Source organism: Seriola dumerili, unplaced genomic scaffold, assembly GCF_002260705.1.
Source record: "Seriola dumerili isolate Sdu_G_001 unplaced genomic scaffold, Sdu_1.0 BDQW01000230.1, whole genome shotgun sequence".
NCBI lineage: Eukaryota > Metazoa > Chordata > Actinopteri > Carangiformes > Carangidae > Seriola > Seriola dumerili.
Genome location: NW_019174485.1, coordinates 3,218,006 through 3,230,450, shown reverse-complemented (window position 1 = coordinate 3,230,450; position 12,445 = coordinate 3,218,006). Strand labels below are relative to the sequence as shown.

At 40.3% G+C, this 12,445-nt stretch overlaps 1 protein-coding gene across 1 annotated transcript; it reads left to right on the top strand.

Moving 5' to 3' along the window:
• The first annotated feature begins 266 nt into the window (after positions 1–266).
• Positions 267–12,323, top strand: LOC111229307. Its single transcript, XM_022755588.1, has 10 exons — positions 267–448; positions 2,392–4,471; positions 5,064–5,163; positions 6,791–6,868; positions 7,527–7,628; positions 8,289–8,418; positions 8,592–8,706; positions 10,116–10,240; positions 11,193–11,273; positions 11,900–12,323. The coding sequence occupies exons 1-10, from the start codon at positions 409–411 to the stop codon at positions 12,004–12,006; spliced, it is 2,958 nt and encodes a 985-aa protein (XP_022611309.1). The 5' UTR covers positions 267–408; the 3' UTR covers positions 12,007–12,323.
• The last annotated feature ends 122 nt before the right edge of the window (positions 12,324–12,445 follow it).

Sequence of the window (12,445 nt, the reverse complement as noted above, 5' to 3'; positions counted from 1 at the left end):
CCACCTGGGTGTTTCCCTCGTGGTTAACGCTTCCTTATTGCTTGTATTGCTTTATTAAATATGTTACTGATTTGCATGGTCACACCATTGCCGGGCACCTCCACCCATCCAGCCTGCCTAATATTCTCCCTCCCTCCCCTGCCTCCATACATGAAAGACTTGTCTGGCTGACCAATCACAGGCTGACACAGACAGACTGCAGCTGAAAACAGAAGTACAAGAGAGGCTGCACATATCCCACATGACATGTTGCTGTAGAACACACTTAGAAACACACAAATAGATGCCATCTTTTTGCTCTCATTGAACTTCTTGTGCTGAAACCGAGCTGTTTTTTTTTTTTCACTCACCTACTCAAACCACACTAAGAACACCTTTTCTTTGCTGCGTCTTTCACACATCTGCAACATGTGCTTTCTGACAGCTGCCCTGCTGTTTTATTTACTTGGTGAGTATTTTGAGCATTTTGCAATCTTTGATCTGGCTTAAAGTCACACATGGAGTTAATGGATGATTCATCTACTGAGCAATGTAATGTTTACGCCAGGGTTTTTAAACAATGTGCTGTTCAGTACAAAGAGTCTGCAAGTTTTTTTTCTTATAGCGGATCATTTCACTGAGTAGTTTTTTTTGTTTGTTTTTTTGGTTAGTGTTGTGTTTGTTATCATCATCAGCTGCTCTTTTTCTCTGTTGGAAGGAAAACCTAAATGACTGCTGGGTTTGGTTAAAACTGATCATCTTTCTTTATAACGTTGAACTTGTTTTGAGACTGACTGTAGTCTTAACCGAGCAGATCAGCTTTATTGATGAGAGTTGCATCTCCCTAACCACACTCTGTTGTGAAAAGGTTTAAAACTATAAAATTAGAAATGTGATTTTAGGGTAGTCACTAGCTACAACCACAGAGAATCCCAAATATGCACAGTTTGCTGGTGTAGCATGTGGTAATGGACAATAACCAAACATTGCATTTTTTTTTCTATACCAATTTGATTGAGAGTTTACTATAAACAAGGTTAGGTTTGCCAGCTTAAACATAGAGCACTGAGGTTTTGCAATTCGCATTTGTCAAAGCTTTTAAACACACTACAAAAATACATTTTTTATGTATTTGAAATAATTCAAATTGCAATCAAAATAAAGTCAGTGAAGATAATGTTACACATGGGCTGTGGTCACATTGTGAAAGTAGCAATTCTTCTGTGAACTGTCAATTCAATTGCTGGGCTAACACTAAAGAAGTGAAAGTGGCTATTAACAGTGTACCGAGAATAGAAACTAAGAGGTACATGCAACTGAATTGCCAGTATAAAAACCATATGGGGGCTACTGTGTCGCCCACAAGCAGCATATTCTAAGTGATTGAGAGCTTTTATGGAAAAATACTTTAGTTATCGTTAACTGCTAGTGCACTATATAGAGTCTTGTCAAACAAACAAATTGAGTAAAGTTGCTAATTATAGGTAGTTTAAGTTATATGTGACTTAGTGATTAATTAGTCTGTATGTTAGTGACAATTTTTCCCTAAAAGTTCATGAAATGTCACGCCTTGTCTTTGTGTGCTGCCACTGACTTGGTACCTAAGCATGCGTAAAAAAAACAGTTGCACAGGGCAAATGAACAATCATATGCATTTTGAAAGTGGTTTGATAAGTATGTTTGCTTCAGAAGCTCACACTCTTCAAATAGTTTTTATATCTTTGTTAAGATTCTTCCACTTCATCTCATGGACGCTTTTCAAAAGGGCTTTTACTTCCTCATACGGAAACTTAATTCAAAAAGTCTATCCATCTTTGAACCCTTTCATACTCATTCAAAGTTTCACATAGAAACATCATCAGTTTCCACCTTTTGTGCTTTGTTATATCAGTTAAGCTTTTTACCTAGTTCTTACAGTTATAGTTCTCATAGTTCTTCAGTAATTACTATTTGAGTCTTATGTTCATTTCAGACATTTTCTGCTTTTCACATTTTGTTTATTAGGCACTGTGTTTTAGCTATACTGAAAGTTTATCCCTTAGTTCACATCTGGTTTTAAGACTTTTTTCTGAACTGGTCCCATAAAAAAACAACTTGCTGTATATGTGTGATGTGGAAGTAGGTTGGAGTTGTGTCTAGTATCAAATATTTGACATGAACAATATACAGTATATGGACACAAATGATTGTACCAAGAAGCAGAATAATTTTTGTAAGTCTTGAAACATGCCTTAACCAACTGCTTTAATTGTGTAACATTAACCATATAGTAATGTGCAAATATATAAAAATTATAAAAATTATAAATAAAAATTGCTAGTTGAAAATTTAAAAATGTAATTCAGGGATTTGCATGGTCATCCAGTATCAACCTCCTCACCTCCATCACCTCCTCCTTGTTGTCCTTTTCAGATTCCATTTCCTGTGTTCAGTTTGTGGCGCCGCTGAACATGGGAGGAGTCACAGGGTACGTGCAGTTTGACTCCATCGCCCAGACAGCCACTGTCAATGTGTCTGGAGCTGGATCCTGTGGTCCACTTAACTTTTCCCTCAGCGAGTTCCCAGTCATGTATGGCCATTTTGCTCAACCTTGCTCAAGAGCAAATATCGGCTCCAGCGTTTTTAACTTCACAGCTGATCCAAACTCCAATATCAATGTGTCAGGTCTCTTTGATCAAAGACCAAACCTAGACGACTTCTCGCTGACTTTGCAGACATGTAACAGCACTAAAGTTTGCACAGTTGTAAGTCAGGGACAAACTCGCTTAACTCGTCAGGCCAGGTTCACAGGACCAATCGCTGGTAATATTTATATCCGCCTCAACACAGGAGAGACGAACCCAAGGCTTCTTGTAGACCTTGTTACAATCGGTCAGGTTAATGCCTCACAAACCAATATCACTCTCTTTGGATCTACGAGCATGGCCGCAAACTGTAATGTTTTACTAGGAAGCTTAAACACCTCCGCTTTGACCTCTTTGGGTGTGGTGAAGGTCGGAACCCCTTTGCAATCTGAGAAGACACGTCTAGACCAGTTCAGTTTCAACATCAGCACTACTCGCTTTCTGTTCTACCGCATAGAGTCAGGTCACAAGTGTGCTCAGATCTATAATGTGTCAGAGAAACGGGTGACTGCTGCTGTGAATATGAGAGGGATCAAAGGATACTTCAGCTTCCGTCAAGCTTCCCCATTTGATACGACAGAGTTGAGGGTGAACCTCACTAACTTACAGAACAAAGTTGGCACCTACCATGTCCACCAATTTCCTGTCCCTTCAGTCAGGTCTCCTCAATCAAGCCAGTGCTCGAATGCTAGTGTGGGTGGCCACTTGAACCCATTCCAAGTTAACACTGCTGACCCATCATACCCGAGGGTTACTGGGTCAACACATGACAGGTATGAGATTGGTGACCTAAGCGCCAAGCATATGTCCCTTGCCAATAGAAACGAGGTGGATGAGGTGTTCACAGACTTCAACCTCCCTCTGTTTGGACAGAACAGTATCGTAGGTCGCTCAGTTGTGATTCACCAAACAAACGGCGACAGGTATGCTTGCGCCAGCATCAGCTATCCTGGTGAAGTGATCGTTGCCAGAGCTAGGTTTCAGAGCCCTGTGATTGGTGAGATCTGGTTCACCCAGTTGAAGAACAATCCTCTGTCTGACGTATCCATCTTCACGGATCTGTTGTATGGAAATTCCACAATGACAGCAACCAGAAACCACAACTGGCATGTTCACACCTATCCCATTAGCTCAGAGAGGGATGATGATGAAAGGCGCTGCAGCACAACAGGTGGACACTGGAACCCCTTTAACATAAGCACAGGAGACAGCAGCTATGCCCTCCACTGTGCCCCATCCAGATCCTTATCCTGTGAGGTGGGAGACATGTCTGGCAAACACAGTACCATCAACCTTGGCACCAAAGTGGGTGGAGTGGAAGCAAAAAACTTCTTCACTGATGTCACTTCCTGGTTGCCTGGGTCAGGCATTATTGGTCGTTCCGTGGTCATCCATCAAGCAGAAAGAGGAGGGCCAAGAATCGCTTGTGCCAATGTTACAATGGTGCGGGTCCTCAAAGCTAGCTTAGGTAGCTGGTTTGGCCCTGGGATGTCCAACGGCCAAGTGCTGTTCTCCCAGGCTGTCCCACAAGGCCCCACAACTATAAATGTATCCCTGATGAACCTGAACACCATAGCTGGGGGTTACCATGTTCATATACTGCCCATCAAACCTGGCAGCGAAGAGCCTTGCTCCAATGCAAACATCATGGGCCACTTCAACCCATTAGCCTGGAACGTATCAAACTCTCCATCACCAGGTAATGGCACTGTGGACCAGTATGAGATCGGAGACCTCAGTGGGAAGTTTGGGATGCTGAATGACCTAAACCAGCTTGAGGCTCTTTACATGGACCCTAACATGCCATTAACTGGACCCTACAGCATCGTGGGAAGGTCAGTGGTGGTTCACCACGCCAACACATCGAGGTGAGAACCTGTTTGTTCTCATTAGAGAGATATAAGCAACAATGACAAAGTGAAACAGAGAAGAAGGTTTGGGAAAATATTTCACATATAAAATGACCACAAGTTCCTATGACTCAAGAAGAAATGGTTAACTACTGTGCTGTGGTCACTGAGTAGACCTTTGCTAGAACATGTCCGATTTTTGTTGCAAAAAAAGTATTTGTCATTCTAAGTCATATAAGATAAGGAACAGCATACAGAAAATTGCATCAATTCTAGCCAACATTTAAGCTTCCCCACCCTCCGGCACCCTCAACAGCCCTCTGGCAAAGTAGCAGACTTACCCAGTTTATTGACCAGAGGGCAATTGTAGGTATAGGATTCACATGTCAGATAATCTCCCTCATTCATTAAGAATGACTCAACAAAAATATTGTGTCCTCAGGGTTAAGCCTGAAGGATTTGGATGCCTTGTTAATCTTGTTTGTCTTTTTGTGTCTTTGTGTGCATGTGTGTGTGTGTGTGTGTGTGTGTGTGTGTGTGGTGTGTGGTGTGTGTGTGTGTGTGTGTGTGTGTGTGTGTGTGTGTGTGCGCACCTGCATTTCCTCTGCAGACTGAGGTGTGCTAACATCTTGGCTGACAGAGATACAGATGGACAATTCATTATTGCCAAGGCTGTTTTCAACGGTACAGTGACAGGGACAGTCCGACTGGTAAGAACCAACAACAGCAAATGTCTTTTCCACTAACGGCAATGTATAGATTTACAGTTAAATTACAAAATATGCTGCATCAGTGTTTGTCATAATCCTTCTGTTTTAACCAGCACACACCATGTTTAATTCAGTTCTCCATTCACCTGTGACTGATAAACACTAACTAAAATAATCTACAAGTTATATACAAATATCAAATGTTAAAAATGTTACTTTTTAAGTATTACTGATCAAGTGCAAACAGTTTGCACTTGATCAGTAATACTTAAAAAATGATTTAGCATCGCACTTTCATAACATTGTCAGACCAGTGATGGCCCATGATACCTACAATGTAACTTGATGCACCAACAGTTCAGTCACGGTTTGGTTGTTTTATGCATTACTATAACACACCTGGCTCGAGCCACTAGCCTCACACTAGGCTCCCATCCCCCAGATCTTTTTCATCTTCAAACTTGTAGTCCAACACCTATAAACAGCTTGATGTGTAAAATCGGTGGAGTTCCCCTTTATTAAGACAGAAAGCAGATCTCATCTTCTACACCACATTTCAAAGATTGCATTTTCTGTGGGTGGCTAACACCAAAGATATTAGTAACCTTAACTCAGCCCAACTTTTATTTCACAACAGATTGCCACAGTTTGCAATAGTGCAAAATGTAAAGACATATTTCACAAAATGAGAAAAAAAGGATGTTTTTCCTCGCCTCTTCAGAGGCTTTGTGAACAGGTGGCAAGCGTTCAAATTCTATTGATGTGCGTGTATTTCTGTACGGCCTGGAGTGAAAGAGGATATAATACCTATTGTTCTTGGCACTGAAAATGGCACTGCTGGCACTGATATTTAGCCCTGTAATATATCACCCTCCATAAGATTATCTTCCTTTGTCTGCTTGACAGTCCATTTTTGATTTTGAAAGTGATTCCTCAGTTCAAAAGATTGGAAATTGTTAAGAGACCATGGCCATCGTCAATTCAAGTGAAAATCACCCAGCCCAGCCCTTCACCAGCAGCTAAATTACAAGATTTCATAGAAGACATACAAGGTTTTCCTTCTTGCTAACTTATTAGGAGCCAAGCTGCCACAAAAACATGACAGAGTATTTCTGCTGTGCTGGGCAGACAGTGAATTCATTATGCCTGTGGAGACTTGCAATAGAGAGCTATGGGAAGCAGGGGAGAGATCATTAGCTTAGCCTAATGTGCGTCTGCTATGGCTAGTGGAACCTACAGGCCCCCTGAACTAGGAAGCTCACCAAGGGAACAGCTGTCTCTGTCAGCCGCCCTCCAGAGGCCCCATACTGAGCTTTGCGCAACATCTATGGATAAGAGCTCATAATATCTACAAAAAGACCATATTATTGAGCACGAAATTATAGTCTTCAGAAAAAATCTGTTCTCTCAAGCTTAATCTGATTTTTTTTTTTGCTCAATCAGATTCGGCAAAAAGTGAGTGAGTGTAAGAATGCTGAAAGTATGGAATATCCATAAATCCCCACTGGTGTCCATTTTAACTGCCTTTATATTTTAGCATAAGCACGTACCCAGTTCTGGTGAGAATATGAAAGTACACTTTCAGTTCAGTCCGTCTAATTGTTTCATTGATTTTTCTCACTCCCAGCGCCAGCAGATGTTTCCTGATGGGAGTACCAGTGATATCACACTGGACGTGTCCCTTCAATCAGTAGCAAGAGAAAATGTAAGTACAGAGTCATATATTGTAAACTAAATGCAACTGAAAATACAAAACTAAATGCATTTCCATGTAGCAGCAAGTTTTAAACTCTTTAAAACAGAAAAGCATGGAAAGGAAAAGTTATGAGGTAGGTACGGCACCAAAGCCGCACCAAGTAGAATAATAGAAATGGCCAAGTAAATCCCAATGTGAAGGTGGAAACACTCGCAACACAGAGATCCATGTTGATAGTACCAGGATTGGTTTTATGATTGTGACAAAAGGAAGGTGTTGAGTTTAATTTCCTTCTTAAGAATGGAGCTGAATCCAGTGGCAAGAGGCACTCACTCACAAGACAGAATTTTGCTCCCAGTTTTCTTGATTCTCAGAAGAATCTACCAGTGCCCTATAATCTGAGAAGAGGTTGTGCATTGCTGCAGTACAGTGAGGGTGGATAAATAATATGGTGCAGGGTGATTGAAGTTCTCAGATATTTACTGTCCTCCAGCAAGTTAAGTTCCTTGCCTTTGACGGTAGCAGGATTTAGAAGGGAGTATAGATGTAGAGTATAGATATAGTATAGATTTGTTTGATATGTGTGCACAGCAAACAAACAAACTAACAAAAAAACAAAAAACAGTACGTACACATACTCACACTTGTATTTTACCCCTTTGTGCAGCCGACTGAGGTGTCCTTGTTCATCACCAGCAACCGCATGGGCGCTGACAGCCAGTGCAAGAATGTGGGAGGCACGTACAATCCCTTCAACATGACATCATCGGTGAGTCCACACTGTTTTTTATTTTACTTCTGTGCCTCCTCTCTGATACTTTACTGCTGAAGCTGCTAAATCAGCAGTGTAAATCTAATCTGCGTCTTATTATTATTGACATTTTAGGGCATTTTTGTTTTATGCTGTGAGAATTTATGCAGAGCTGTTATTTAAGTATTATAAGGATTTAGTTTCTGTAAACCCAGATATTTGTTTTGGTGGTCTTAAACTAAATTTTCTACATGCAAAGTGATAAAACTTGATAGCAGCTCACAGAAAATCTGGATTACAATACTGACGGTTATATGAAGACACCATTAATAAATCCATCATCAAAGCAACTAACTGAGATCAGTTTAACTGGTTGTATAATCCAACAGCCTGATGAATAAACTGCTTCATAGATGATAGAGATACTTTCTTGTTACACACTTATGATAGTGTAATTTGTGAAAGTACACAAATTAAATCAACAAATATTTCTGTAAATAATGAATTAAGATATTACAAGGATATTTGTATTTGCCCCAGGTAAAGAAAAGTCAAGCAGCGCAGAGAAAGAAGTCACATTGCAATTAAATTGTCACGTCACCAGTCGCAGTTATCGTGCCAAATATCTTTTTTGAGGTAAATGTGAGATCTGCTTCCTTCTCTCTCTTCCCCCTTTAGAACAGCTGTTCATTACAATATCCTCTGAGCTGTGTGGTGGGGGAGATATCCACAAGGCAAGGCCCTTTCAGGCTGACAGAGGGTCAGCTCTACACTGACAGAATCATCCAGCTCTCTGGAGACAACACAGGTACCACACTGACAGAGCTATTTCTAGTGAAATGATAATGAATGTGTATATCACAGTGGTGAAAAAGTTCTTCTTTATTAGCAATGCTAATTCAGGAGAGGAAGTTTCTCATGTTTAGTGAATATCATAATGTGCAAAGAAGAAATGTAGTTCATGTTTCTTTGTGTTTTTAGTGGTCCACAGGTCTCTGGTGCTGAAGAACGGAAGCAGAATCATCGCATGTGCTGACATCCTCCCAGAATCCCCTTCAGCAGAGCAGACCTTTCTCAGAGTGACTAACTTCAGCAGGTGCGTGTAATAAAAAGTCATACTGTATGATTAATAATTGATCTTTAATCTCTTTGGAGACTTTCCATGTTTGCCTGAGCAGAACATGCTTTATTTGTCTTGTATGTTTGTAATCAGAGTATTTATCTAATTACAGATTCTTGTTCCTGTAAATACCGTGTGACTATTTTTGACTTCATAAATTAGTGGGTGGGTCTCTGTAGTAGTTTGCAGACATGTACAGTGGTTTCTACTGGCATGAATCATACTGTACCTACCGCAGTGACTCCTACACTGAATGGCGTAAAGTAACTTCTGTATGTGTACATTTTTAGGTGAACAGCACTTTGGCACTGTGTACAAATGTTACTTATGAATAAAGAAGTAGGAAAAATGCAATCAGGAAAGCATTTTTTCAAATGTTGGGAAATTAATCCTTATTGCATACAGAATAAAATGATCAGTGTTACACCATGTAGCTTAACACATTTCTCTAGAAATACAATAGAGAAGTTTGGTAAGCACAAGAGAAGGTCAGACAAGGTAATTTAAGGACATGGCAATCAAGACATTTTTCCATCAAGGCTTCTCATGAAATGTGAATGTGTGGCCCAGGACACACCACGCCCTGCCATCATATGATTAGTCCCGCTGCAGTTTATGAATGAACCGAAAATATTTTACCATTTCAAATGGCTAAAACTGTATTTCACAGTAGAGCTCTGTGCAGCGCTTTTATTTGCTAAGCCCCACCTTACCCCTGTCTCTCTCTCTCTTGCTCTCTCTATTACACAAACAAATTGACAACAGACCCATCTGTCACTGTCGGATTGGCTAAAAACAACAACACATACGTGGTTATTCGCATACAGGGTCATGGTCACTCAAGACACATTAATGCCAGGTGTGAACTGACGTACTTAGATCTGTCCACTTGTGATCTGATCACCTGAGACACACGTTAATGCCAGGTCTGAGGAGGGCATCTGTTTCTTTCCCTTGTCCTGTGCACGAGCACAAACGCCCCCTGTTTCTGATTGGCTGAAACGGCTCTGTGCAAGCCAATTGTTGATTTCACATTTACTGAAACAGGACGGTGTAGGAACACCAGATTTGTTCTCAGCACACACACAGAGCAGACAGCTAGTGGACCATAAGGAGATATTAGCTGAATTTTTATTAGATTAAGATAGCTTACTCTAGCTTTAATTTAAAACATGACTCCCGTGTTAGTAATTCATATCGTAAAAATGCATCTTCCATGCTGCTAAGATGTTATTGTCATTCCTGCAGTGCTATGAATACCCCAGGTTGAGCGTACGTGGATCTGATTAGAGTGAATGCAATGAAAACAATGTATTTCCTGGTATCCCCTGGTAAGCGTTGCACTATGTAACTACAAAGTTATTGTTTAATTTCTTTTTGCCCAGATATGACTTCCGTAGGAGGGTTGCAAATGTCCTGCAGTTGGAAATGGCAAGAGTCACCATCCTCCCCAGCTCTCCCCTCTCTGCAGCAGGTGGAAGGTGCCAGCAAGTCAACTTCATGGTGTCTGGTAAGGCAGGAACCCCCTAAAAAAAAGGATGTTTCCCTATCAACACAACGTGTCTAATTTGCATTGAAGAGGCAATGGTATGACCTTTTTGAATAACATAGCTCTTAAAACAGGATCTATTCATTTTGTCTGTTATAACATGAATCTATCGGACTGCATGTACAACATGTATGTCATGACAACGCTTTAGATACTTCAGGCCTCCAGGAGTTATCTGGGCAAGCGGTGTGTCCAGAATGGCTGTGTTCATCAGGACAATGAACTATTATGGGCATTGAAAATCTTTAGAAAACCTGAAACATTTCTCAGTAACCTGATGCTGGTGTTGAGTGTCTGTCTGTCTCATTTTCTGTCCCTTCCTCTGTCCCAGTGAGGGGAACAGAGAAGTATCTGTACAGAGGTTTCACACAGTATAGCACAGGACAGGTATTTATGCCCTCAGAAGTCTCCCACAAGGTGAAGAGTTTACTATTGTAATAACTCCTGAGAAGGCCTCCTCTACTGTGACTATGTTTATGACAGTAATACAGCAGAAAGATGCACAGACAAACGTTTTCAGAGAGCATAAAGCTGAGTCTGATGAGAATAAGAGTTTTATTTGCTTCAGAGACTTGAAAACTAAAACAATTAACAGCTCCAGCACTGCATTGTTTTAAGGGAATGATTGTCTGAAGCAAAAGTACCTGATAAGCACTCAAACATTCAGCACTTGACAACCAATTGAAATGAAAACAAAGCTTTCTATGTGGCGTAAGAGCAACTATTTGTTCTTTCTGGCACATTTGACATGCACTGCACAATTCATTCATCATCTGACTTAATGATGCAAAAACAAGCCCATAACTGCTTTTGGACTCAACTGCAGTTACTATCAAGTGTGAGAAGTGCGAGTGCCCAAGTGTTTTGGACTGCCTTAGTGTAAGTGTGACCCAGCATTTTCTGTATCTTATAGGGAGTGTCAGCACAGAACTTCTGAGGTCTGTCAAAACCAGTGAGCTGATGGGCATGTTCAGAGAGTCTGATTCATGTACAGGTAAGATTGCTCCATACTGTAATCACACAGTCGCTTAAACCGCACTTTATCTCCATGATGAGAATGAGAATATGTTAATGTACTCTAAGAAAGCAACAGAACTCTTGGATAGTTTAACTTGTATTTATGAACACAACCAGCTCTCTGAAACTAATATTTCCTGTTCAACAAATATATGAGGGAAATAGGGCACAATATCCATCCATCCTGTGCAAGATCTCTATCTCTTTTTTAACGATTTCCTACATACCAAGATGGTCCAGTTAACATACTCCAGATTATTCTTTCAGACTTATAAAAAAAAATAAAAAATTCCAGTAAACACATGGCACAGTTGAACTGCAGTGAACGTAACAATAACAAGTAAAATATAAAACAAAATAATAACATAAGACATTTCAAAACCAGAGAACATGAAAGCCATGCCAAGCACTGATAAAATACTAAATCCAACTAAAACATTCATTGCAAACTATTTTTTTTTTTATTATTGTTAAATTGCTTCAGGAGAGGTGTGTATATGCTTTTAATAACACGACGTCAGAGTACAAGAATAACATACACTTGAGTTACAGCCTCTTCTAATATTTCGGGCCCTGCTTGAATAACCTGTGGACACCTTTCAGATGTGACGCCTTCACCAAGTGCAGTTTCGCCACTGGTGCCAGGAAGTTTTCTTCTTGGCTTGATGTTCGCTGCCGCCTGCCTGCTGCCTTCTACAGCTTATTTATAGCTCAGAGGTTCAGCCGTGCCATGCATCATCAGAAGGGATACATGGAGCCTCCCGTTGTAAAATTGTGAATATGTTTATGAAATCAAGCGCACCATGTGGTACAATGGTCATCTGATAAATTAGCAAACAAATAATGACTGTATAGCTTCATTTTTTTCCCACAACAAATATTGCTCATGTTTTATTCATTTGGACTGTTAAAAGGGTGAGGGGGGTTAATGTGTTACATTTTTCAGATTCCCAGACTTTTAATATTCATGTATGCACTATCTATGAATCAATGTCAAATTTTGTGTAAATATATGGAAAATTGTGAATAAAAGACAATAATGTTTGTATGCCCTGTGCCAACAATCACTGTGATTTTTTTTCTTGCTTTAAATCCGTGAAAACATCCCAGCACATGAGTAAATGTGTGTACACCGTGTATACAGTGGTT

Bases quoted from the DNA above. Each gene is read 5' to 3' on its own strand.
- LOC111229307 (XM_022755588.1), top strand. From the start codon at position 409: ATGTGCTTTCTGACAGCTGCCCTGCTGTTTTATTTACTTG. The intron at 5,164-6,790 runs GTAAGAACCAAC...TCTCACTCCCAG, and splicing joins TGACAGGGACAGTCCGACTG to CGCCAGCAGATGTTTCCTGA. The intron at 8,419-8,591 runs GTACCACACTGA...TTGTGTTTTTAG, and splicing joins GCTCTCTGGAGACAACACAG to TGGTCCACAGGTCTCTGGTG.